This window comes from Nyctereutes procyonoides, unplaced genomic scaffold (genome assembly GCF_905146905.1).
Source record: "Nyctereutes procyonoides isolate TBG_1078 unplaced genomic scaffold, NYPRO_anot_genome, whole genome shotgun sequence".
Lineage (NCBI taxonomy): Eukaryota > Metazoa > Chordata > Mammalia > Carnivora > Canidae > Nyctereutes > Nyctereutes procyonoides.
The window spans coordinates 17,070,462-17,095,806 of record NW_026575047.1 but is presented as its reverse complement, the minus strand read 5'-3'; the positions used below and the strand labels follow the sequence as shown (position 1 = coordinate 17,095,806).

The 25,345-nt window shown below is 43.9% G+C and overlaps 1 protein-coding gene across 2 annotated transcripts in view; it reads right to left on the bottom strand.

Annotated features, from left to right (window-relative positions):
* The window catches only part of NWD2 (NACHT and WD repeat domain containing 2), a 174,341-nt gene extending 149,422 nt beyond the window's left edge, over nt 1–24,919 (bottom strand). For both annotated transcript variants that reach the window (XR_008664553.1, XM_055326247.1), the window contains exon 1: nt 24,649–24,919. Coding sequence is in view for 1 of the 2 variants with exons in the window: in XM_055326247.1 (XP_055182222.1) it covers nt 24,649–24,799 (151 nt within the window). In the remaining variant the exon portion in view is untranslated. The remainder of the gene's footprint in view (nt 1–24,648) is intronic.
* Nucleotides 24,920–25,345: the final 426 nt, after the last annotated feature.

Sequence of the window (25,345 nt, the reverse complement as noted above, 5' to 3'; positions counted from 1 at the left end):
TACTACACATAATCACTGTAAATCCCCAATAACTAATTAAATGGATGACTGCTTGTATGAATCACTGCAAGTTATGGAAAAAACTCCTGATCTGCAATGATAATTTCTAATTAACGTGACCATGAAATATTTATGATTTATAACAGGAGAGTCATAGAAGAGGTCTCAGAACCAGGAGGAGACAATTTCTACCTAGAATTTAGTTTTCTGTTTCATCATATTTCCTTTACATCCCATGCATTCTGTAATAATTCATACTCTTTGCATAGGTCTCTCTTTTTCTACCCTAAATTCTACTCATCTTCCAAGTCCCACCTCAAGCTATGACAATTTCTTAAGTCATTAAATTCTCTGAATTTTTAGCACTTTTCTTTCATTAACCTGGAGCCTCCTCAAGACATCTCTTCTTCTAACATGTTATTTTCAATTGAATTTAACACATTTACTGTACATTTACTATCAGTATTGCACAGTACTAGGTGCTAGGTGGGAGGGTTGGGGTGAAAATGAGAAAGACGTATGCACTTCCTCTAAGGATTCAGTGTGTTAGCATAATGATCCAAAGTAATATACAACCAATGTCATGAAAGAAAAACAGGAGATAAAACAAAGGTGGCATAATTAACAGTATAAATTAAGATGTACATAAATAAAATCGGGTTTGGGAAGAAGTAATGGGGGTGGAGGATATACCAACTATTTTCTTTTTCTAATACTTTTTTCCTTCTTTTCATCTCTTGAGAGAGTCTTTTCCCTATCTCTGTTCTCCAGCTTCAATATGACCATCTGGACCCAGTGACCAAAGCCAAGTCAATAGGAGTCCTTCCCGCAGTTTGTTTTCAAACTCTAGCTGAGGGAGAGTGCCTCTTTTTCCTTCTGAGGTTAAAAGGTATAAAACTGTGGGACCAAAGTAACCTATGGCCATGTCCACTTTACCAAAGTTAGAAAAGTTGGTGTGAGAGAATTTGCCGGGCATGTGGAGAAAAGCAAAAGGAAGCAGCAGACAGTCCTGAGTGTTCAAGCTCTTTTGCTTTTTTTAATTTAAATTTATTTTTTATTGGTGTTCAATTTGCCAACATATAGAATAACACCCAGTGCTCATCCCATCAAGTGTCCACTTCAGTGCCCGTCACCCAGTCACCCCCACACCCCGCCCACCTCCCCTTCCACCACCCCTAGTTCGTTTCCCAGAGTTAGGAGTCTTTCATGTTCTGTATCCCTTTCTGATATTTCCCACTCAGTTTTGCCCTTTATTGTTATCAACTGAATCCTGTGCCCCCCACCCCTCTGGCCAAATCCATGTTAAAATCCTAATTCCCAAATGTGATGGTATATGGAGGTAGGATCTTTGGAAGGTAACTAGGTCTAGATAAGGTCAAGAAAGTGGAACTCATACTGGTATTAGTGCTCTTCAAAGAAGAGAAAGGGAGGCCACAGCCATCTCTCCCTGCCATGTGAGGACAGAATAAGAAGGCATCTGTCTGCAAGCCAAGACTAGGGCTCTCACTAGGAACTGAATGTACTGGCACCTTGATTTTGGATTTCCCAGCCTCCTAAACTTTGAGAAATGAATGTTTGTTGGTTTAAACCACCAAACCTATGGTATTTTGTCACAGCAGCCCAAACTAAGACACTGATCCTATTTCTGAGGTCAGATTCACCCCTGACTTGCCTCTACACAATTCGATTACTTGAGTTAATAACATCTCCAGTTCCTGTTTAAATTAATTTGAGATAGGCTTCTGTCACCTGTAAAAAAATTGTCTTGGCTGATTTGGGAAAGTCACAAGTACTGAAGGGAGACCATCGCATGAGATATTTCTCTTAGAGGAAGGGTAGGATTCAGAAAGGTGAGTTGTTGAGCATCTTCCTTTGGCAAGGTTGTGATCCTGGGGTCCTGGGATTGGGTCCTGCATCAGGCTCCCTGTGGCCTCTGCCTATGTCTCTGCCTCTATATGTATCTCATGAATAAATAAATAAAATTTAATATTAAAAAAGGTGAGCGAGAGACAGGAGGCTTCACAAAGGCAGAGAGGAGAGAAAGGTCAGACAAGACTATAGCCAGAAACAATGCACTTAGGGGTTTGATGGGGAATGAAGCTGAAGACAAAGACTTACTATAGTACCTTCAAATTGAGGCTGCAAGGGTGGTTTTTTGGTTGCCTAAAGTTGTGGTAGGCTAAATAATGTCCCCCGCCACAAAGTCCATATCTTATCCCTGGAACCAGGAAACATTACCTTATATGACAAAGAGGACTTTATAGATATGAATAAACTAAAGAACTTGAGATGGAGAGATTTTTCTGGATTATCTTAGAGGGCCCAAGAATCACAAGGGTCTTTGCCAGAGAGAGGCAAAAGGGTCTAGTGATAGGAGGAAGTGTGAATATGAAAGCAGAGTCAGAGGTAGAGATATGACAATGGAGCAGAGGTGAGAGAGAGAGAAAGAGAAAGATGTGAAGACGATGCACTACTGGCTTTGAAGTTGGATGAGGCCATGAGCCAAGAAATACAGACAGACTCTAGACTCTGGAAAAGGCAAGGAAACACTCTCCCCTAGAACCTCCAGGAATAACGCAAACCTTGCCAATACCTTGACGTTAGCTCAGAGAATCTGAGCTCAGACTTCTGATCTCCAGAACTTTAAGAAAATAAATTTGTGTTGTTATAAGCCACTATGTAGTAGCTTATTACAGAAGAAGAAACTAATTAAAACGTTTCATATTTGTTGGATGCCTTCTAACTTCAAATATCATGGTCAGTAACTACATTGCAAGCTCCTGGATAGAAATCCCATGACACATACTTCTATGAGTCTTTATACAGAAATTGTTCAGAGTAGGCTCAACTAAATCTTACTAGTTTGTATAATTCACAACAGTGCACCCTGTTAGTACTATAGCATTTGATATCTGAATCTTGAGGACTTACCCCCTTTTCAAAAAAAGAATTGTTCAATATTGTCATTACCATCACCAAGGATTCCTTCTTTTCCTCCCACATCTCTACTTTTCTAGAAGGGTTAAAACTTTTACAATCAAATCATGGAATAGGCTGGACTGGGCTTGAGATATAATTGTTTTGATGTGATTTTAATATTATTGAAATTTGTGTCATTTTAAGTACTTAACGGCAGAGAGAACTATTTTGAGGTTCATTCTACCCTACAGATTGTGCAGTAAACACTCCTGCATATTTTGACAGTATAATTCTTATGGCAGAAAAGTAATGACAAAAACAAATGCTCTGTATTTTTTTTTAATCTTATAGGTGTCATTTTGATTGAAAATAGTATTAGATGACTATAGTATTTTAAAACATATATACATCTAAATGTCTTTAGGAATTAAAAAGAAATTAGGTATTTGCAAATGTATATAGGATATAATGGAATTAATGATAAAGGGCTAGATCCTATATTTTTGCTAATGATTTTCTTATTGAATAAAGCCTCACTTTTACATCTTTCTTGAACTTTTGAAAATATCCAGTTATATGCGAAGGGTATTTGTTTTCATTTCATTTTGTAGAGCAGGGAATTTTGTAATGCTACAACCTCGACAGCTTTCAAATATAGATTGAAATATCTGTTTGACATATGGACACATCCAGACATAAATATATTCAACCTCCTTGGGCAAAAATCCCCAGAACACCAAGTTTACTGACTGTACCACAAAATGACCTATTTAGGAAAAAGGTCAGTCAGCTGGTTATAAAAATTCAAAATTAGAGACAACATGACAACATGACTCCAGGATGATGGAGGATAGAGAAACATTTTACCTAAGGGAGAGAAACTATACAAATCACACATCCACCAAAAGCAAAGCAAACTTTTCTGAAATGCTGGGAACACAGGAGGCTTATGAAGCTATGTCACCTTCAGTGAGCCGCTCCAATTTTCCATGTCTTCCTATTACATAGCTAGTGACTGATAAAGAATAATCACCTATCACATCTGAATTCAGCCAGGCACTAAATTAAGCTGACAGTTATCTGTTAGCACTGGGAGGGGAAAGATAGATTGAAGGAGCGTGAGTCCAATATCTCCCTTGGTCTGGTCTGGTTAGTTCAATCAGAAATGAATGGAATGACTATCAACTGCCCTGTTGTCCTACTCTGGAATCTCCATCAGAGTAACAATCAGATACAACCCTAGCACTCTCTAACTGCTATCCTGTCTGAGGGGTGCTCAGAAAGTGCTAGTAAATGGTCAGGAATAAAGGTAATCTTTCATCACATCCAAAGACCTTCCAAAACACTACTACTAAAATCACTTCTTCTTTTGAAAATAATTTAGGGCCCATTCCAGGCTATTATTCTCTTGTCTTTAAATATCTTCTCTGTTAAAAGTTTATAAAGACCTTGGATGTTTTGTCTTCACACAGCTCGGCACACCTCTAATTCTTTTCCTCTCTATTTTTCCTGGCTATTCTCTCCTCCTTTCTTCTCCCTAGTATTCTTCCTTCCTCTTTTCCTCCTCCTCCTCATCCCCAACTCTCTCTCTCACACACATTCTACTTCCATTCTGAATTATCATCAGAACAGCTAGTGTTAGTGCGTCTATTATGCCAGTCACAGTGCTAAGTGCTTCCATACACTATTTCATTAATCCTCACCCAAACTTTATAAGTCAAATACTATTTTTAGCCTGTATCAGCAATAAGAAACCCAAGTTCAGAGAAATTGAGGAAGATGACACACGGGCACAACACGGTGGGATCCAGATACCAGACCTAGTGCTTTCTGATTCCAGAGCCTAAAGCCACATGATTCTTTGTCATGGTTAACACATGGAAAGCTTTTGCTTCCTTAGTCTCCAAACCAGACTGGGGAAGGGAATGTGGTGGGCATGCAGTGTTTCTTTAATGAATGAGTGCATGACTTCTCATGAAAAGGTAATAGCCAGTATGAAACTCTTGGGTCATCTTGGGGACCTGCTATGAAACATGTAACTTAATGTGTTCTCCTTGTGGGCTCTTAGGTTTACCTGCTGAAATTACAGGTCTAATATATACAAGGTGTCCTGGGATCTTAGCAGCTGTGAAAACTGTACCATGCAGTCCCTGGTTGTCTCTGATGGGGGTCACATCACAGCTGCTGCTGCTGGGCTGCAAGATGCCCTAGGTGACATTCACTCAGGCCTCTGAGATGTTGACCACCATCAATCTCACAGCTGGGGCTGCCCTCGCAGAGTTAGACATGCTAGTGCTGGCAGTCCCCATCCCATCAACTTTTTAATGGGCTCCTGAATTGCTGCCTTGGTTACTCCTCCCAAGGATTTTTTACAGGTTTCCTCAGTGCTTTAATTAAATTGCATGGCAGGGAATCTACCTAAAGATATACCAAGGAGCAGCCTGTGCCACTTCCCAGCACCCAGAGACCAAGGCTGACCCCAACCTCTACCACCTCAGAGAAGATTTCCCATCTGCCCAGGTCACATATGAATAGGTGGCTTTCTCTTCTCTTGTAGTTGTCTTATTCCCGAGGTTTAGGGCACTTCGCCATTTGCTGCCTTCAAACATTCAATAATTATGTCCCTCATCCCCTTCCATTTTGGTTCCTAGAAGCCGGGGTAGTCAGGGGATGCAGGTTAGGTTCCACTTTTTTTTTTTTTAAGCCTACTGATGAAGGAACTGCTGAATTAAAAACAAATACAGATCAGATTTAACAAATGTGCCTTGAAGTTTTCTTAGAATCACTTTGAAAATATTTTTTTTAAAAGATTTATCCATCTATCTGAGAGAGAGTGAGAGAAAGCATGCACACCCATGACAGTGGGGGTGGAGGCATGGAGGTGCAGAGGGAGAGCATCTTCAAGCAGATTCCCCTCTGAGCATGGAGCCTCATGTGGGGACTTGATCTCACAACTCTGAGATCGTGACCTGAGCAGAAACCAAGAGTTGGATGCTCAACCAACAGAGCCACCCAGGCGCCCCTAGAACTACTTTTTAAAATAACCTGAGTCAATGAATAAATGTACTCCCCCAAATAAATAGCAATAACCCTTATCTTCTTATCTTTTATGGGTAAAGTTGGTTTGTCGAGCTAAGCCTAGAAATTATGCTGAGAGAGCATGGTGGCCCCACATGATCTGGCCTTCCTAAGTTCCCTGATCTTTTTGCTTACCAAGGCTGATGCTTGGCAGAGACACACTAAGTTCAGCTTACTGGTTGCTTATAGATGTCATCTGTTCTGGTTGATTGATATCTGACATATGGGGGTATAAGATTTTGTGAAAACTGCCTTGTCTCCATCTATTTCCTACCACACTGATCTTGCTGCTCCTTGGGACATCTAAAGCATGCCATGTTGGAGGGCCTCTGCACTAACTGCTTCCTTCTTATGTTTACCTCTTGGCAGAAATGCTTGGCTCCTTGCCTCACTCGATTCATGTCTCTGTTCAAATATTCTCTCCCCAGACAGAATGTCTGTGACCATTCATAATTGGGAGACAGTAGACACCCCAAATGCTTTCTCCTTACTTTGCTCTATTTTTCTTCACAATATATACCATCACCTCCACAAACTTTATAAATATACATATTTGCTTTTTTACAATATGGTCCCTCCATCAGAATATCCTTACAACCACAAGAGGTATAGGTAATGTGTTTGTTAAATAAACACAGTTATTTAGCATTGGTAAATTCTATCTTCAGCTTAGAACAGTGGTTGTATGCTGAAAGCCCTCAATAAATATTTGTTAAATGACTGTTGTGAATTTCTGATTAAAAATGGGGTCTGACTGTAAAGGAAGAAGGCATGCCTATTCTTGTGGCTTTAAACTTATTTCTGATGATAATTCTACAAAAGCACTTTTAAAAATGTTTATGATAACTATGGCCTCTTAAGATGTCAACCTTGACAGACAGTTGGAAATAAACATTCTGGCTTAATAAAAATAAGAGTATAAATGCTTCCTAAATGTGTCATCATGTCACAAATCTTTCCTTCTCAAAGTGAATGGGCAACAAAGATACCATTGACGGATGAGTACTTTTTTCTCTCTGAATGATTGGCCACTAGGTAAGCCAGGCTTGATGTCACTTCTTTCCCAGCTGAGCTGTCAGCATCTCTCAGGTAAAGCGATAATGGAGCTAATAATGGTAATAATATGACTTAACATTTAATGAGAGATCATTAAGTGCCAGACATGAGGTAAGTATTTTGCAAGATTTATCTCATTAAAGCCTCATAAAAATCCCATGATATTTTCAATTTTAGAGATAAGCAAATCTTGGATTAGAGAAACTGAGTAATTTAAGGTCACGGAGTCAGAAAATGGCACAGAGCAAGTCTCAAACTCAAGTGCTTCCAACTCCAGATTCTGAATCTTTAATCTCTATTACTCACTAGTCCCCATATGTATTGGGTGTGGTATGTGCACATACAATGGATTCCACCACAAAATTTGGGGTAGAGGGACGCCTGGGTGGCTCAGCAGTTGAGCATCTGCCTTTGGCTCAAGGTGTGACCCTAGGGTCACAGGATCAAGTCCCACATCGGGATTCCTGCATTGAGCCTGCTTCTCCCTCTGCCTATGTCTCTGCCTCTCTCTGTGTCTCTCATGAATAAATAAATAAAATCTTTTAAAAAAGATTGGGGGTAGACTATCAATCCCTTCCATGTGGGAGTTCATATTCAACCCAAAGCCCCATGATTTTTATCAACTTAAAAGTCTCATTTGTTGGCCTAAAGAAAAGGCCCTTTTCACACATTTCATCCTGCTCATATTATCTAGCTTATTACTGAACCTTTGGTCAGAGTTTCTAAATCTTGCTGACATTTCCCACTAACTTGTGCTTTTTGTTATACTTTCCACATTCCAATCAATAGTGCATATTCATGCAGTGGTCTCAAAAGTGCTTTCCCATCTATTATCATGACAAACTTCTGAGGCCAGGAGGACAGGTAATATTATTGCTTTTCTGCAGAAGATGGAAGAGACACATTCACAAAGTCAGGAAAAAAAGCTAGACCCCACGCTCTCTCTCTCTGAACAGAAATAAAACAAAATGGAACTGCTGGGGAGTTTCAAAGAAGTGGAATCATGTTAATAGTGGAGCTGGAAGAGGTCTCAGAAGTCCTGTCTTTTTTTTTTTTTTTTTTTTTTTTATCTACTTCATTCCATAGATGAGGAAAGAGCCCCGGAGAGGATGCCCAAGGTCAGAGAGCTACTGTCCAAACCAGACGTATCGGTCCCTGGTATGCCCCTCATCCCACCTCATAGTGTCTCAAGGACAAGAACATTCTCCCATATGCACACATGAGGATATCAGAAAGCAAGAGAAGGCCTCTGGTGAAAACACATTTCTCCAACTTGTAAATGGCTATTACGGAAGCCTGATTGCACATGATTTAAATGGAACACAAAATGCAGTTTGCCACAAAAATAATGTTTCCGAAAGTGGCAAGGTGCCTAAGTGGTCTCCAAACACATAATGTAGCTAGTCCATAACACTAGGGTAAGTGATTTCTCATTGTTCTTGGGAAGAACGCACAAGAATTTAAAGCTGCCCTGCCATGCTCCAGTTTCACGACAGACATCTCTTCCCACCTCATCCCCAGCCCCTGATTTTCTGATGGAAGACATTCTTCTCCCCCCACTTCCCTCCTCAGTGGCTACAGCAGGAGATGGGGAGCGACGTGCCTGGAATGTAGCTAATAGGGTACTTGGACCTTGGGGGTTGGAGACTCTCAGGCTGGGTGGGCTTCCACAGCCAGCCCTGTGGGGATCTAGCTGGCCTCTGGGTGAGGCCCTATTGGCCTGGGGATAAAGGAGTAGGGGAGCCATCCAGGCAGGAGGAGTTTGGGTACAGTGACAGAGGGTTAGCTTTGTTGGGGAGGGACCAGAGACAACAGGCATAGAACCATGAGGGGTATGGGATTCGGGAACTAGAGTTGGTCCTGGCAATGGTAGGAACACCTAGGAGAACCAGGGCAAGAAGGAGACTGTCCCCATCAGTTTCCCTGTCTCCAGTTCCATTTCTCTTAAGGAGTCTTTAAATTTAAGGAGTATCTCTTGGGCACATGGTTTGTATACTACATGTTACTTACTTTATCACACTGTAACGGTCACTTAATATTGGTTTAAGAGTCAGTTTACAACTTGTGCATTTGAAAAAGGTTTTTCTTTTTTTTTTTTTTTAAGATTTTATTTACTCATGAGAAACACACAGACAGAGGCAGAGACATAGGCAGAGACAGAAGCAGGCTCCCTGTGGGGAACCTGATGCAGAACTGGATCCCAGAACCCTGGATCACATCCTGAGCCGAAGGCAGACGTCCAACCACTAAGCCACACAGGCATCCCTGAAAGAGTTTTTAAGAAAAGAATAATTCTTCATGTCTATGTAGAGCTCACTGTTTGTATACAACAACAGAATTTAATCCTCAGAACTCCATAAAATATAAAATAGAGGGGTTTTGTTTTTGTAGAAAGGAAATTTGAGACTCAAGGCTCTAGAAACTGCCCCAAGTCACACAGGTTTGGTAAACGCTGGGCAGTGCTGAATCTAGAATTTTGGTGTTGTGATTCTTGGATGCCCTGGTGTCAAAGGAAACTCACAGCCTAGAAATTTGTAGTGCCAGCCCCACGGCAGAAGCAGGTGCTGGCAAAGAGGAAACATGCATACACATTTGAGGTCAGCAAATGTGTTGAAAAGGGAGCCCTCCCTCCCACTTACAAACCCACTGGAGCTGCCCCCAGAGCACAGCTCTGCTTTGATCCTGCTCATAATATTGCCGCAAAACCTGTTTTTTCCTCTCTGACACAGTTGAGATAGACTAATTTCTGAGAGGAAAAAGAGAAGAAAAACAAAAGATTAAGAGCTTCAAATATTTTTAAAAATCTCAGTAAAGAACCAAAGCATTTGGCTAAGCCCTCAATTTTGTCTTCTTCTTCAGATTATTATACAAGGCATATAAAGGATGGAGGCCTCACAGCCTCCCTCCACCCTGGTGGAGGGACCAGACTCCCTAAAATATCTACTTTCTACTATAACCAAATTCTAAACTTGTGAAACAAAACTGTTTTGGATCCAAAGCTCCTAGATTCGAGAGTCTTCTCTCTCATTCTAGTCTGAGATCTGCAGAGCAGAATCAATGAACAAATGAAAGATTAGCCCTTTCCAGATTCAAATTGTCATCTGCCTATCCCTGGACCTTGCAGAGACTCAGTCAAGAGACCCATCTCCTCCCTTGTCTTCACGTCTTGTCTCTATCCCCCTCTACCCCAAACACCAACACAGACAGGAAAACCTATATTGTTTGCTCAGTATAATGTGGGTTTGCAATGACCATTACACACACGCAGTAAGAATTATCAACGTGCAGAGGAGTTGGGCCAATCTACCATATGACCACGTGGAATGAAACCGTTTTCAGTTATACGTGGGATTTGATACTGCCCTCCCTTAGGGAGTATTCCTCCCTAAAGGGAGTATTCATTTTTATGAAGAATGGCCCTTCTCACGAATGTGGGCACCACATGTGCTTTGAAACATCACAGCAAACTGTGCATCAAGGTCTAAAAGATTAACAGGAGTTGGAAAAAAGGACAAGACTTTACATAGATTTAAAGCAACATTAAAGGGATTCTTTATGTATCAAAGAAATTAAGGTATTTAGCGTAAGATCAGAGCATACCTTACATTAAAAGGTGGAAGTGCTATCTTTTTCTTCTGTCTGAATGTCCTTTTATTGAAATCTGCTTGTTATTCATGGTATTAAAAGAGTGTTGGGGACTAATTTTTAAAAACATGTAGTTCTGCTCTATTATTTAGAGACGGAACTTATTAACTTAATACCTTACAATGTGGGCTGAATTCATTTTTATGTGTTAAACCATTACTTAAAAATGGTGTTTTTATATAGTCGCCTCAAGCTAAAAGCATATGTGATTATGTGGATGGCATAATCTGGAAATAATGACCATTTCATGCCACAGTTCACAAAGACAACTTATTCGAGTAATTGTCTTTCACTTGAAACCCTTCTATGTCTTTTCTTTCATCTTCTAGGGCTTTTAACAGACTCTGACCTAGAAACTTATGAGTCCTTGCTATCTTTCAGGCATTGTTTTAGTTGCTTGGGCATTTCATAGATTTCCCACAATAATTTCATAAGGTAGTCATTATTATGTCCAACTTTCAAAAAGGACAATGAAGCCTGAGGAGATTAAATACTTTATACAAATTTATAACAAATCTCAGAATTCAAAACCCACTCTAGCCCTCCAGTTCTTTCATCTTAGCCAGTACACTACAATGCATTTATTTTACTAATTTCTCTATTGCTGCATAACAAATCAAAATCATTGGCTTAGAACAACATGCGCCTTCCCCTGGAATCTGCAATGTTGGCAGGGGTTCAGCAGGGAAGGGTAGCTTGTCTCTGCTCCACAAGGCCTTAGCTGGGAGAGCTCAACATGTGAGCAGAGGTCCACTTCCAAGACAGTGCATCCTCCTCTCTGGCAAGGTGGTGCTGGCTGGCTGCTTCTCTCTTCGGGGGGGGGGGGGGGTCCATGGGGTGCCTGGGTTCTGAAGAACAAGTGTTTCCAAAAACAGAAAGTGGAAGTGGTCAGCTTCTAAAAATCTGGGCCCAGGGACCCGTGTAGTGCCACTTCTTCCATTTTCTATTGACCAACAAAAGCTGGAGAGCCCCAATCTAAGAAGAGAAATCATAGATTCTCCTTTCAGTGGGTTGCATGCCAAAATACTTAAGGGTCTTGTGACAAAACCCCCCAAACTGCATAAGATTTCAGGTGCAACAGTGATTTGATTAAATTGTGAAATTCCTATTGTATGAATGCTTTCACATTTCCCCATGACTTTGCAGACGAATGCCCCGGAACAGCAAACCCTCCGAGGTGGGAAGGTCTGCGTCTTTTCCTATTTTTCCTACAAATTCTCCTTATTGTTACTGCAACTGCTTCTCCATGTAGATTATTCAGGCTTCTGAATAGAGACCTTGGCTTAAAAGGAAACTTTATTTTCATGTCTTTTTAGTGTCCTCAGATTTACTCTTTTCCTTGAATATTTGATAGTTTTAACTTCATTGCTTTTTATCATAGTGACCTCAGAGGTTTCTGAATTCCATTTCTTAAAAAAAGATTTTATTGATTTATATGAGAGAGAGAAGAGTGCATGCATACATGCAGGGGGGTGGGGGTGGGGAAGGAGCAGAGGGAGAGGGACAAATAGACCCTGTGCTGAGCCTGCTGGCTCTATCCCAGGACCCTGAGATCACGACCTCAGTCGAAACGGAGTCTGATGTTCAACCAACTGACTGAGTCACCCGGGTGGCCCTGAATTCCATTGTAATTAGAGAATATTCTAGAATCCTGTCAACTGGGTGAGATTATCTGCTTGAACCTACTTCCTTTCCTTAGCAACTAACTAGTATGCAGGTTCTATCAACATGCAAGTAGATTTTCAGCCTATTTTACAGCCTCAGCACATTTTTCCTTCTTTAGAAAGTGGTGATTCTATTAGTTCTATCATTTGGTCAAGAAAATTTCTCACTTGTTATTTCTTGGCCAATTTTTCCTATTTCACTCTGGCTTTGTCCTCTTTTGCTTTGGCCAAAGGAACCAAACCAAAAACCCCCGCCCCCCCTCCCAAGTGTTCACAGTTGCAAATTCCCTGCAGGAAACAATAGCACACTCCATTCTTCACCCACAGCAGACATTACTAATCAATCTCTGTTCTCTTTCCCATTGAGCACGGATGTGGTCCCAACACATTTGTGGCTGCAGAACATTTTAGTCGACCACTAATGATTAAGCAATCAGAGTAACTTGACTTCCAGGATATATCCTCTTCCCTCTTTCTGGAACACCTCATTGTCTTCAACTAGGACAATCAAGTCTTTCTAATCTCTCAAACATTGTTTTGAATTCCTTGTTTTTATTGAACAAGGCTTCCTGCTGCCTAGCCCCTGCATCTTTTCTCTGAGATATTCAGAACTATACTTCCCGCCACCTACAGTGCTGGCTATTATCAGCCAGGAAACATTTACTATTACTTTCCTATATTCTCAACCCTCTGAGACTCAGGATTGGATCACTCAGGCAGCAGCTATAGCCTTGGCCTTGGGTTCCGGTCCCAACAGGAGCCTGCACCTTGTCCCAGGACCTCAGTCCCACCTTATGACTAGGGGCTGGGATCCTGCCTTGGTTTTGGCAGATGCTTCTTGCCACCCCTACTTCCTCCCCACACACTCCCTATCTCAGGATGGCAGTCCTGTGCCCAAACTCTCCCTCTACTTTCATACTTTCCACCTGCCCAAACCCTTCCAGTTATTATCTGTGTAAACTCCTCTAAGTTTCTGACACTTGAGGAAATTAAATTTCAGCATACGTGTGCTCACTAAGCTTCTTTGCTCAACTCTATGGTAACAAATGATTTCTCTTCAAAAACCGCACCTTCCTTTTGGATCTAGACTTGTTCTCATCATTAACAGCTGGCCCAGTTTTCCCAGCAGCCACTCCACGACGGTACCGAGGTCTAGATCTTATATTTGACACAACCCAGTCTTTCTCTTTTGACTAAATTTGACCAGCTTGTGCCTGACTGGGATATCGGACACCACAGTTCGATTCTAATTATTCCAAGTGGCCTTTGGAATCATCCACAGTGTGTTTCTGGTAGCTGTGCTTGTCCTGCCTCCTAGCTGCAGGAACTTAAAGAATGAAGATAGCACGAATCTTGTACTTTCTCTGTCCCCCTCCACAACTAGTGAGAGGAGTTCAGCTGTACACAGTGGGGATCTAATAAATACTGCCAGTGATGCTTAGAATAAATTCTGAAGGGAATCTATTCGCGGCAAGAATCTGACACTATCCATAATGGATCAGATTAAGCATTATGAAAGACCTCCTTCTAATTTTGCGGTTTCATTTCTGAGTTAGACTGTCATCACTCTTGGAACAAGACACCTGGCATCTGGGCTTTGCTCTTTGTTTTGAGTGTACCCATGTTAAAGCCAAGGAAATATTTTGGATTGAAAATGAGATTTCCAGGAAGCATTTCATTAGAAGTGGGTATTATTCCCTTTGAATTGCATCCAAAGCTGTAGTTTCTATCCTTTTATTAACTTCCTACCACAGATCCTTTTTCTAATTCCACATTAGCCTACTTACTTTAATTTGCAGAATGAATCCTGTTTGATTTCAATAAAAAATAGGATGAAAGAGGAAGCTCTGAAGAAGCAAGATGAAGGTGTCTGTTTTTTAGTTAGGAGCACCAGACTTTCTTCTAGAGTGACTGTCTATAACTCAGCATGTATGGATATTGTTGAACTACTTCCAAGCTTTACATTGATTTAAATCACATGACCATCAAGGACAAAACTTCTAGGATGTTTTGGGTTGAAAAGAACTCTGAGCCTACTTTATCAATCCCAATTACCCTGTAGATGCATTCCCGTTACACTGTAGGAATTGTGTCATTTGCCATTTTAAAGGGTGTTTGCAAGGGTGTACTTTATTTTTTTCAATTGTCTGTTGTTGTGTATCAAACTATCCAGTATCAAAACTTAGTGGTTTAAAACAACTTACTATTTCTAGAGAGATGAAGTGACTTTTCCCAAGGCCTTGTGAAGCCCTTACCTAATGAAGCTGACACTGATAGCTGATGCAGTTCCTATTACTGCATACAAACTATGTCACACCTTATAGCTTACTGTCTTCCCTTGTATCAGATATTGGCTGTGATATAATTTGTGTTATGTCAAACTAGATACATGATGTAAATGATCTTTGGTAATTAAAGGATCTCACTGTGTACAAATGTTAAAACTGAAATAGGTAAGTATTCAGGTTAGGGGAGAAACCTCAGCTTCTTCCTCTAACGGAGGGTTTCTTCTGGAGCATGAGATCCCTTCCTGGAATGGGGATGAGAGGGTTGAAAGGATGATTTATTTGACTGAAAATATGGGAAAAGTAAACCAGGCAAGCTCAGCCCACCTACTTACTCCTTCCACCAGGAACTGACCTGTCCACACAGAGTATGGGTCATACTCTCTTCCCCAGGCTCAATGTTTTTTGGGGCAGACCCCACCCTGGAGGCCAATCCCTACCAGTGTGGGCGGGTCGAAGAATGTCTAATTCTGATGTCTAGTATTAGGCAGCACAAAAAATACTCTCCATTATTACCTTTCTAGTAAAGACGGTGGTATTTTTACCTATTTGCAGACTCTGGTTCTTCTCAGATTAGAATACGGAAGGTTCTAGAAGAGTACTGTGGATGGAGTCAAAACTCAACTGTGATCGTCACAACTGTTAACACTGTTGGGCACTTGCTATGTGCCAGGCCACTAGTTTCCTCACTTTTCATGCATTTTCTCATTTAACCTAATTATGGCAAAGGCCAAAGAAACTACACAATATAACTGGAGTTTTGGTAGCTTTCAAAGTTGGCTACCATTAATTCCCTCCCCCCCATATGCACCTGCCTCTCCTTATACAAAGGTCTATTTCCCCTCCCTCTGAATCTGGGCTAGCCTAGGACTTGCAGAGAAAGAACACAGGGAAAATGACATCCTAGGACTTCCAGGGACTAAAGAGGCCTGCTGGCTGCCATTTCCTTTCTCTAGAGTAGCCAATCCCCTACAAGGAATCCTGGGCTAGATTCCTGAATGACAAGAAAAGCTGGAGAGCAAGCCCTCACGGAGGAGACCTTAGGTGCCAGACAAAGGAGTGCAGCCGCCTTGAACCTTCCAGCCCAGTTCCACCCAGGCTGAGCTGAACGCAGTCAACTGAGCCACTGGAGCCAATGGCTCAGTGGAACAGAGCTACTTGTCTCCTGCAGGCCAAGCCCTGTTCCAATTCGCAGGCAGGTACAGAACTGTGAGAACCGGAACAAATAAGTTAACAACAAATAAGCTGCAGACAACTGAAACAAATAAAATGCAAATTTGCCACACACCCTTTAAAACAGCAAATGGTGTCATGGCTACAGTGACAAGATTTTTAAAAGAGCTGTAGATGATTTACTAAACCATAAAGTCACAATCTATTTGTAGAGTGTACTCTACACTCCAAGCCGTGCTTTCTTTCACATGTCATTCTGAATGAGCCACCTTTAAGGGACAAGTGGTAGTATCACCTCAAGACAACAGCTCCACTCTCTTGTTTGAAGGGATGAAAGCTCTTCATTGAATAATGATCATCTCTTTCTATATCCTGCAGAGATCTCCTCATCGTTTTGCCTCATATTTGATAACCATGTAGGAGAGCATTTACACCTGGCTCTCTTTGGTCCTCTGGGGAGCCTCCCAACCCGCATTCTGAGCTCCATGCTGGCTTACGCCTCCTCACTGTCTCTTTAATGCCATGCTCATATCTTTAGCATGGTACTCAACACATACACTATTTACGTCAACTGCACGAGAACAGAGACCTGCCTGTTTTGTCACTGCTGTATGCTAAGCACCAGAACGGCCCTCCACATGCAGGAGGTGCTTCATGACTATTTCCTGGTTGAATAAGTCAAAGTGTGCCTTCTCCCTGGACTAGATACTGTTTCCTGGTATTGAGTATCCATTAGCACTTCCTGTCATTCGCTCCTTGCAGTATAAGGGCTGGAAGTCTGGAAGTTCCCAGACTTACCTGCTGCAAGAGTCCAGGGGCAATTCTGGTTCTGCCAGGGGGCATGTCTGCATGAGGCCTGGGCAGCAAGGGCACAGGGGAAGTTCTTCTGCCGTGAGTTGTGGTGGCTGACGTGTGGTTTCAGCAGATGTGCGTGTTTGTAGAATCTGGCCAGCTACCCAGTACGCAGCAAGGATAACTGGCAGTGGTTTCTACAGTTTCCAGCCCTCTAGGGGACAGCTTTGGCAAGGTGACCTAAATGCCCAGTGCTGACCCTTTTACTCACTGACTGGATCCTTACAATGAGTTTTGGGACTGCTGGGATCCCTGAAGAATCTGGAGTGGTTCTGGTTTTACTATGGAATTCTAACTGATATGCCCCTACAACTGCTTTTCCTCGAGGGCAGGAAATGCCTTTTTAATCTTTCCATACCTGCACAGTGTCTGGATCACAGCAGAAACTAGTAATGAAGATAATAAGGATAATAAATGCAAACACGGATTTCATGTTTACTATGTGCCCAGCACTATTCTAAGCGCTTTACAATACTCATTCAATGACCCTGCAAGGCAGGCACTCCTGTGGTTCTCTTCTACAGATTAGAAAACTGAGAAAAGAGTAACTAAGCAACCTGCTAAAGAACCACAGCATCAAATGGTGGATTGAGGAGGCAAACGCAGGCAGTCCGGCTACGCAGTCTGCACCTGTATCCAGCATTTTCTGCTGCCTGAATAACAATTTCAGAACGCATTATAAGTGTTCTATGTGCACTTATCATAGGATAACGGTTCAGTATATTCTTCTTTAAGACTCTTAACTCTTAAAAATGTTTCTGAGGCATCAAACAGCTGTGTGTATGTGTGTGTGTGTGTATATGTACACACACACACACACACCCCATATAGATATGATTTTGCTGTGTTAATTGTATTTTTTCTAATTACTCACAAAACTATGAAAAAAAACTGGGAGCCTCAGAAATAATTAGCATTATAGGGAAGGTAAGAGGAACACAGTGAAGAGTATTCACAGCTTCCATATGAATTTCTTGATGCACATCTTTCTGTCTAGTGCCTGGGAGCAGAAGCTACAGTAAAATACATACTGGTTGCAGCAATGTAGGGAAAATACTTCTCTCTTTACTGTGGCTTGTGCCAAAATGGAGAACAAGCTTTCCTACCAAGACCCCAAAGGTATAGAGGAGAGAGTTCAGGAAGATACAAAGACATGCAGAGGACAAAGTCTAAGTGGAAATGGGAAAGGCATCTGATCATTAATGCTGTGGACAGATGTGCATGATTCTCAAAATGGCCAGTGCATAAATCAGACTGGGTGAAGAAAATGTGCAAAAATAGATGTCAGGGAGCATCTTTTTCTCCAAGGAAATCCAGGAGCACAGTAGCCCTGGACAGGGCCATTACATACTTCTCAGGGGGAAATGTCTTAATCAGAGGGATGCATTTGGAAGGAAAATCTGAACACAAATGGCCCAGGCCCTTCGTTCTCTCTTGTAAATGAACCTGTCATTCTTCTCTGCTCTTCCATGTCTTCAATAGTAAAAGGGTCAACTCTGTCCAGCAGTTGGGGGAAGGGACAGGTTTACGCCCTGTGCATTGCTGAGTGACTGGGGCAGGGGTGGGGGTGGGGGTAGTAAGTTCAAGGAATCCTGAGGTTCAGTACTAGAAAACCTTACTTGCCTAAAGGAAAAAGCCATATTCCCCCCTCAGACAGGTCCACAGTCCTTACCTGCACTTCCAAAATCCTCAAAGCACTGAAAACAAAAAAAATTTTCCCCAGTTCATCTGGCAGCAAAACCTTAAGTGACCTGAGTCACCAAAACCTGACCTTAACAGACATGAAACTACAGGTAAAGTCCTGGTTTCTCCACTTAGAGCTCTGTGTTGCCTGTGGTAGCCAGTAGCCTCATTGTACCTATTTACATTTAAATTAGATACTCTACTACAAATTCAGATTCTTAGTCATACCAGCCACATTTCAAAGCCTCAACAGCCCGATTTAACTCGTGCTACCATATAGGACAATGCAGATAAAAACCTTCCAGCACTGCAGAAAGTAGAACACTGAAAGTAGAATAAAGTTTCCTCATAGACATATTCATATTTTATTATGGGGTGTTACCCCAGACCCTAAATAATCAACAGCACATGCACCATTTTCTTCCAAAACCTAAAAAATATGGAATTCCAAAATCACATCTGGCCCAAAAGATGACAAAGGAATATGGGCTTGCATCAGTTTTTAGCAGTAATAAAGGCATCACACAGCCTTCTTTCTATATTAGTCTTTACCTGTTACAGAGTCAATGGTTATGTTCCCCTAAATTCATATGTTGAAGCCCCAACCCCAAAAGTGATGGTATCCTGAGGTGAGACCTTGGGGAGGTAATTAGGTATGGACAAGGTCATGAGGGTGGGGCCTCCATGATGGGATTACTATCTTTATAAAAGGAGGACAAGATACAATTCTCCTTCCACCACATGACGACATGACCTTCTTCCCTGTGACCATGGAGGCAGACCTGGGGTGACAAAGCTACAAGCCAAGGTACATCAAGGACCACCAGAAGCTACTGACGCTAGAAAGAGACCAGGAAGGACTCTTCCTGAGAGCCTTCGGTGGGAGCATGATCCTGCTGACACCTTGTTTTTGGACTTTTAGCTCCAGATTCATGAGACCATAAATTTCTGTTCTTTTTTAAATAATTTTTTTTAATTTTTATTTATTTATGATAGGCACACAGCGAGAGAGAGAGAGAGGCAGAGACACAGGCAGAGGGAGAAGCAGGCTCCATGCACTGGGAGCCCGACGTGGGATTCGATCCCAGGTCTCCAGGATCGCGCCCTGGGCCAAAGGCAGGCACCAAACCACTGTGCCACCCAGGGATCCCAAATTTCTGTTCTTTAAAACCCACTTTGTGTGAAATATTATGGCAAATCTATGAAATGAAGACATATTTTGGTCCCAAGAAGTGGATGCGGCTGTAACAAATACCTAAACATCTGGAAACTGCTTTGGAACAGGGTAATGGGTAGAGCCTGGAGGTGCATGCTAGAAAATGCCAAGATTGCCATGAAGAGACAGTTAATGGCAATTCTGTGGAGGGTTCAGAAAGGAAAGTGGAGAAAGCTTCTATCTTCTTAGAAAATACAGAAATCGTGAACAGAAGAATATATGGCCATTGATGTGTTATTGCACAACAGATGGAAGGGGAGTGTTGTAAAGGAGTAACCGATGTAGCTGAACTGTGCTCTAGTGTTTTGTGGAAGGTAGTCCTTGGTAAGCCATGCAGCTGGATAAAGGGGTGGCTTGGTTCCTCCTGAGTGCTTAGGGGATGGGGGGCGAGGGGAGGAATTGAGAATGGAATGAAGCAAAAAAGAATCAGAACTTAAAGATCTGGAAAACGCTCAGCTTATCCCTATTACAAAAAAATGACAAAGCTTGTTCTGAAAAGAACACCAAGGGTATGGCTGACCAACCATTTGATGAGGAAATTAGTATGGTTTATACCCATATAAACAAGGTCAGCTGGAACTGAGGAAGACAGAGACCGTTTCAAAGGAAGGAAGGCCAACAGACTTCTTAGATCCTGTAGGAATAGATGATTTGGCTATTCATCAGTGTATGTGTGATTCTTCAAGACAAAGGAAGAATGATCCCATAGGAGGTCTGGAGATCAGGGCTGCCTCCTTGGTAGAAAGGTTGGGGGGAAGGTATCACCAGGGCTTCAACAGGGCAGATGGCATGGGTCCAAAGCCTCTTGGAGTCTCAGTGGGCCACTCCTTCCCCAGAGAGTTACAAAAGTGGAACTGCCACCCCAGGGGGTATGGAAGGCAGAGCTTCAAAACCAAGAGGTTTATTCCAAGAGCCTTAAGACTGAAGACCAAACGGTATTTGCCTTGCTAGGTTTTGAACTTACTTGGGACCCTTCATCTTTCTTTGGGATGAGAACGCTAACCCTATGCCTGTCCCACCATCCCATAATAAATAATAATAATAATAATAATGTTGCTGGTTTCACAGCACAGGTTCACAGCAGGAAAGAATTCTGCCTTAGGATAAATCATATCTGGAGTTCCACCCATAGCAAATTTAGATTGTATTTAGAGGAGACTGTCGGGTGTAGACTTTAGTGTTGTTGCTGGAACAGGTCAAGAATTTTGGAGTTGTTGGGAGGGAATGAACAGAATCTGCATGCAACAAGGACATGAATTTGTTGGGGGTATGCAGGGGCAGAAGGTTATGGACTTGATGTTTCTGCCCCTCCCCCTTTCATAGGTTGAAGCCCTAACAGCTAATGTGAAGGTAGTCAGAGGTGGGACCTCTGGGAGGTAATTAGGTTTAGATGAGGTCTTTGGGGTGGGGCCTCCATTATGGGATTAGTATCCTTTTTTAAAAAAATGGAAAAATGGTTTTTAAAGATTTTATTTATTTATTCATGAGAGACAGAGAGAGGAGGAGACACAGGCAGAGGGAGAAACAGGCTCCATGCATGGAGCCTGACGGAGGACTCCATTCCAGGACCCTGGGATCACGCCCTGAGCCAAAGGCAGATGCTCAAACACCCAGATGTCCTGGGATTAGCATCCTTTCTAAAGAAAAAGAAAACCAGAGCTTGTGTCTTTTGCCATGTGAGGACACATGTGGGAAGATGGTCAACTGCAAACCAGAAAGTGGCCCCTTACCAGGAACCAAACCTGCCCACACCTCAATCTTGGCCTTTCCAGTCTCCAGAACGGTGAGGAATAAGCTGCCAAAGCCACTTAGTCTATAGCATTTTGTTGCGAAAGGCACTTAGGTCTACGGTATTTTGTTGCAGCAGCCCAAGCTAAGACTTACTTTGTTTTAAACTGGTTAAGAATTGAGGCAAAGAAAGGGAAAAAAAAAAAAAAAGAATTGAGGCAAAGAGATTATTTATTAGGTCCTAGTGAATTTCAACATAGGGAGAGAATTGTGCTGGCTCCTCTCCTCTTGCATATTCACAGAACAATTAAGGCTAATCACAGTGGAAGATTTTATATGTGTTTTAGAATCATTGTTTCAAGAAGGTATAAGTGCCATCCTGGCAGAGAGACAGTGGCTAAATGACAAGAAGACTTCCAAGGATTAATACAGATGCCACAGATGGAATTTCTATGTTGTGTGGAAGGTGGGACTAGATGAGGTCCATTGCCTATCTATGTAAGAGAATCCGGTAAAACGCTATTCCCATCCTCCCATCCCCCCCTGCCACCCCCCCCCCCACCCTGACACACACTGGTTCTTCTCCAGTGCCTTTAATGTGGTAGGGATTGGCCAGATGTAGATAAACTTCTGGACAGGAACAAGTCCATCATAGTCCAGAACATTCTGAAATTTCCTTGAATACCCTTAATACTACCTTTTGGTATAGGTGAAGTGGGTCAGGGCCGCCAGCCATGGTCCCTTCCTGCTATCAGCTCTGGCTGTCAGGATTCAAGAGTAAGAAAAACACTCATCCACCGGATCCAGCTGATTGTCTTGTCCATGTAGGGATAAGATACTTCACAGAAATCTGGCAGGAACCTAGGCTGGGCCAAAGAGTATCAAGAGGGAGGTTCTGAGTCCCCTGAAGGGGCTTCACCTTGTTTCACTCTGCTATAGGAGTGCAGGCAAGTAGCTTCCCCAGGCACAGCCTTAGTTTCCTTATCTGTAAAACAGGGAGAACAGCCTCTGGCCCACCATCCTCACAGGATTTGACGATGGAAATCAAAATTAGAATACTGAATGAGCTAACATTTGAGAAAGTAATTTTTACATTCAAAAGACATATATTACCTTTACTACTGATAGGTAAAGTCCATAGGAGCCTTTTTAAACAATACCTATTAATGCAATAATCTAAGGGAGACCCTTGCTGGATGATTCTTAAACATATTGCTAGGAATTCAACACAAAGCATCTTTTATTTAGAACATCAATTGATTTCCACTTGTAAAGAAAAGCATGACATAATGTTCTTTGTCTTAATTGGACAGTGGAGAGGCTCTTGGGTATTGGCCAAGAATCTAATACTGGATCAAAGAGAAACACAACCATTTGCTTCCTGAACTGCATCCATAAAAATGTTGTGCTAAAGGGCTGCCTCTGATAGAGCATTTACCAAGATTGCAAGGTTTCATGTACAAGTCCAAAAAGAAAAAAAAAAATACCCATCTCTCTCTTCTATTCAATATACCCTCGACTCTCCAATTTGAATAAAATTTGAGATGCTGCCCCTATTTCAACTTCTTAGGTAGAAGTCACATTGCTGGTCCTTTTGGATCAATGAGCAAGCTCTCCAGCTCAAATGGTGACCAGGAGACATAAACCATTCATGCCTCCCTCCTCCTGTTTGCTCAAAGATTAATATATGGTAAAACTTTAAAGAAACTTGAAATTTTGAAGAATCATGTACAAGCCTAAGAAAAATGTCATTAATCTTAAATATTAATTCAGTATTAAGCTGACTTAAATTCATGATCGTTTATTTAAAGGAAATACAAGTTTAAAGGGAAAATTATTGATCATATTAAAATTCTCACATTCCTTTGAAGCAACACATTTAAAGAAAACCAGAAATTTAGCTGGTTTTACATCAGCAGACTTAAACACTCCCCATGAGATTTCTTTTAAGCTTAGAACTGAAAATTTTAAGACTAAACATTTTCTAACACAATTCTCTCAACCACCTATAAAATGTTTCAGCACCATATAAAAGAAGCAAAACACTGAACCCTTAAAGTTGCAGATTTTCATACCCTTTAAATAGGCTGCACATCTCCATGGTTTTCTTTATTCAGATTCAAGTTAAAATCCTGGAAGACATCCCTGAGATTTTAAGAGGATATTAAAAGAGTGCACAGTAGTTTCCTAAATGCCTTCCTGAAGTATTCAATTCCGTGAAAGTGAGCTGTAAACTTTATAGGACAGTCGTACCCCCATCTCAAAAGCATATATTCCTTCTAGAATTACTGTGAGCGATCAACTCCTTTCCTCAATCCCCTTGTCATAAGTAAACTTCACCTGAGCTTCCTTTCTTAAACCTAGTTTAGAAAGTCACTCTTTGTAGTCCTCTCTAACTGCTTTTTCACAAGCAACCAAGTCTTGGGTTTTTGCAAACGACTGCATCTCATGACCGTTAACTTCTCCTTTTCCTTTTCTGTTAGAGAGCCTAAGAAAGTCCCCTCCAAACTTCTCTTGCGGGCCGGACGTTTATTTTGTCTAGAAAGGAGCAATTCCTGCAGTCTTACCCAGTTTAAGTCCGATGCATCCTACTTGCCCTGCACTTGCTAAGTAACGAAAGTTACCGTTCAAGTCCTAGAACTCAAAGGCGGTGTGGAGCAAAACAAAAAAGGGGTGGGGTGTGGTGGGGTGGGGTGGGGCGGGGTGGGGCACGACCCACCCAGCGGTGATTGGTGAATGCAGCAGATCCCCGGGTTTGCGTCTGGCGCCTGCCCGGGGCCGGCGGGAGCAGGCCAGGCTGCGGGCCCGGAGGGAGCCCACCCCGGGCGCGCCTCCCCGAGGCCAGCGCGCGCCCAGCCCGGGCCTCGCCGCCGGTTCCCGCTCAGCCTCCGCGGCCCTTCGGTCTGCGGGTCCCAGGGAACCCCGGGGTCCCTCCGCCGCCCCGCCGGGGACGGGCGTCAGGAGCGGGAGCGGGGAGCCCTCCCTCGGGAGCGGGAGCCGGAGCGGGAGCGGGAGCCGGAGCGGAGCGCGCCACCCGTCGCGCTGGCGAGACCCCCGGGGGAGAAGCCCGCTGCTAGAGAAAGGGCGGCCGGGCGGAGGATGAGCTTCCAGAAGCGTCGGCTACTCTGCTCGGACGTTTCTGAGCTCGCGCTGGGGGAGCAACCCGGGCCGGGGAGGGGGCGCGCCACTGGGTGTCCCGCGGGGGCCGAGGGCGCGGGGCCCGAGCAGGGGGAGCGCGAGTGGCTGCGGCGCCGTCCCCGCGCGCTCGGGGCAGCCGCGGCCTCCGCGGGGGGACGGCTGCGCGGCGGCCCCGCCGGACTGACGGACGGACGCGAGCGCCGGGGCTCACCTTCAGGGTTGGCGCTGATGAAGACCCGCACGCTTCGGCCGGCGGGCACGAGGTGAGTGGGCAGGGCGGAGAGGTTCCCGCAGAAAGCCGCCCGCCGCAGCGCAGAGTCCCGGGGGCAGGGCAGCCTGGTGCCCGCACCTGCCGGCCACATCGCCCTCGGGGAGGGGGAGGAGGAGGAGGAGCCGGAGCCGCCGCCGCCGCCGCCTGGTCTCGGTTCCTGCCCGCGCCCCCGCGGAACGGCCGGGTCGGTGCCCGCAGGCGGCGCGGCTCAGAGCCGCCCCGAGCCCGAGGCGCCGCCGGCGAGCTCCGGGGCGCACAGCTCGGGCCGGCGCGCAGCGGCCATGCGGACCCCGGGCCCCCGGGCCGCCCCCGGGGCTCAGCGCCGCGGCCGGAGGGCGCTCAGCCTGGCGGCGGCTACGCGCGCGGGGAGGCGCCCGCGCCCGCCGCCCGGCCCGCGCCCATGTCCGTGTCCGCGGCGGCGGGGACCGAGGGAAGCCAGTCGCCAAACTTTATCCGCGGAGGGCGGCCCGGCCCGCCCGTGCGGACACCTGCTCCCGCGGGGCGCGGGCGCGGGGCGCGGGGCTCAGCCGCGGCTCCAAGGGCGGCGGGCGCGGGGGCGCGCGGGGCTCGGGCTGCCCATGGGCTCCCGGGCGCCTCCGGGGACGGTCCCGCGCCGGGCTCCGCGCCGGGGGGGGGG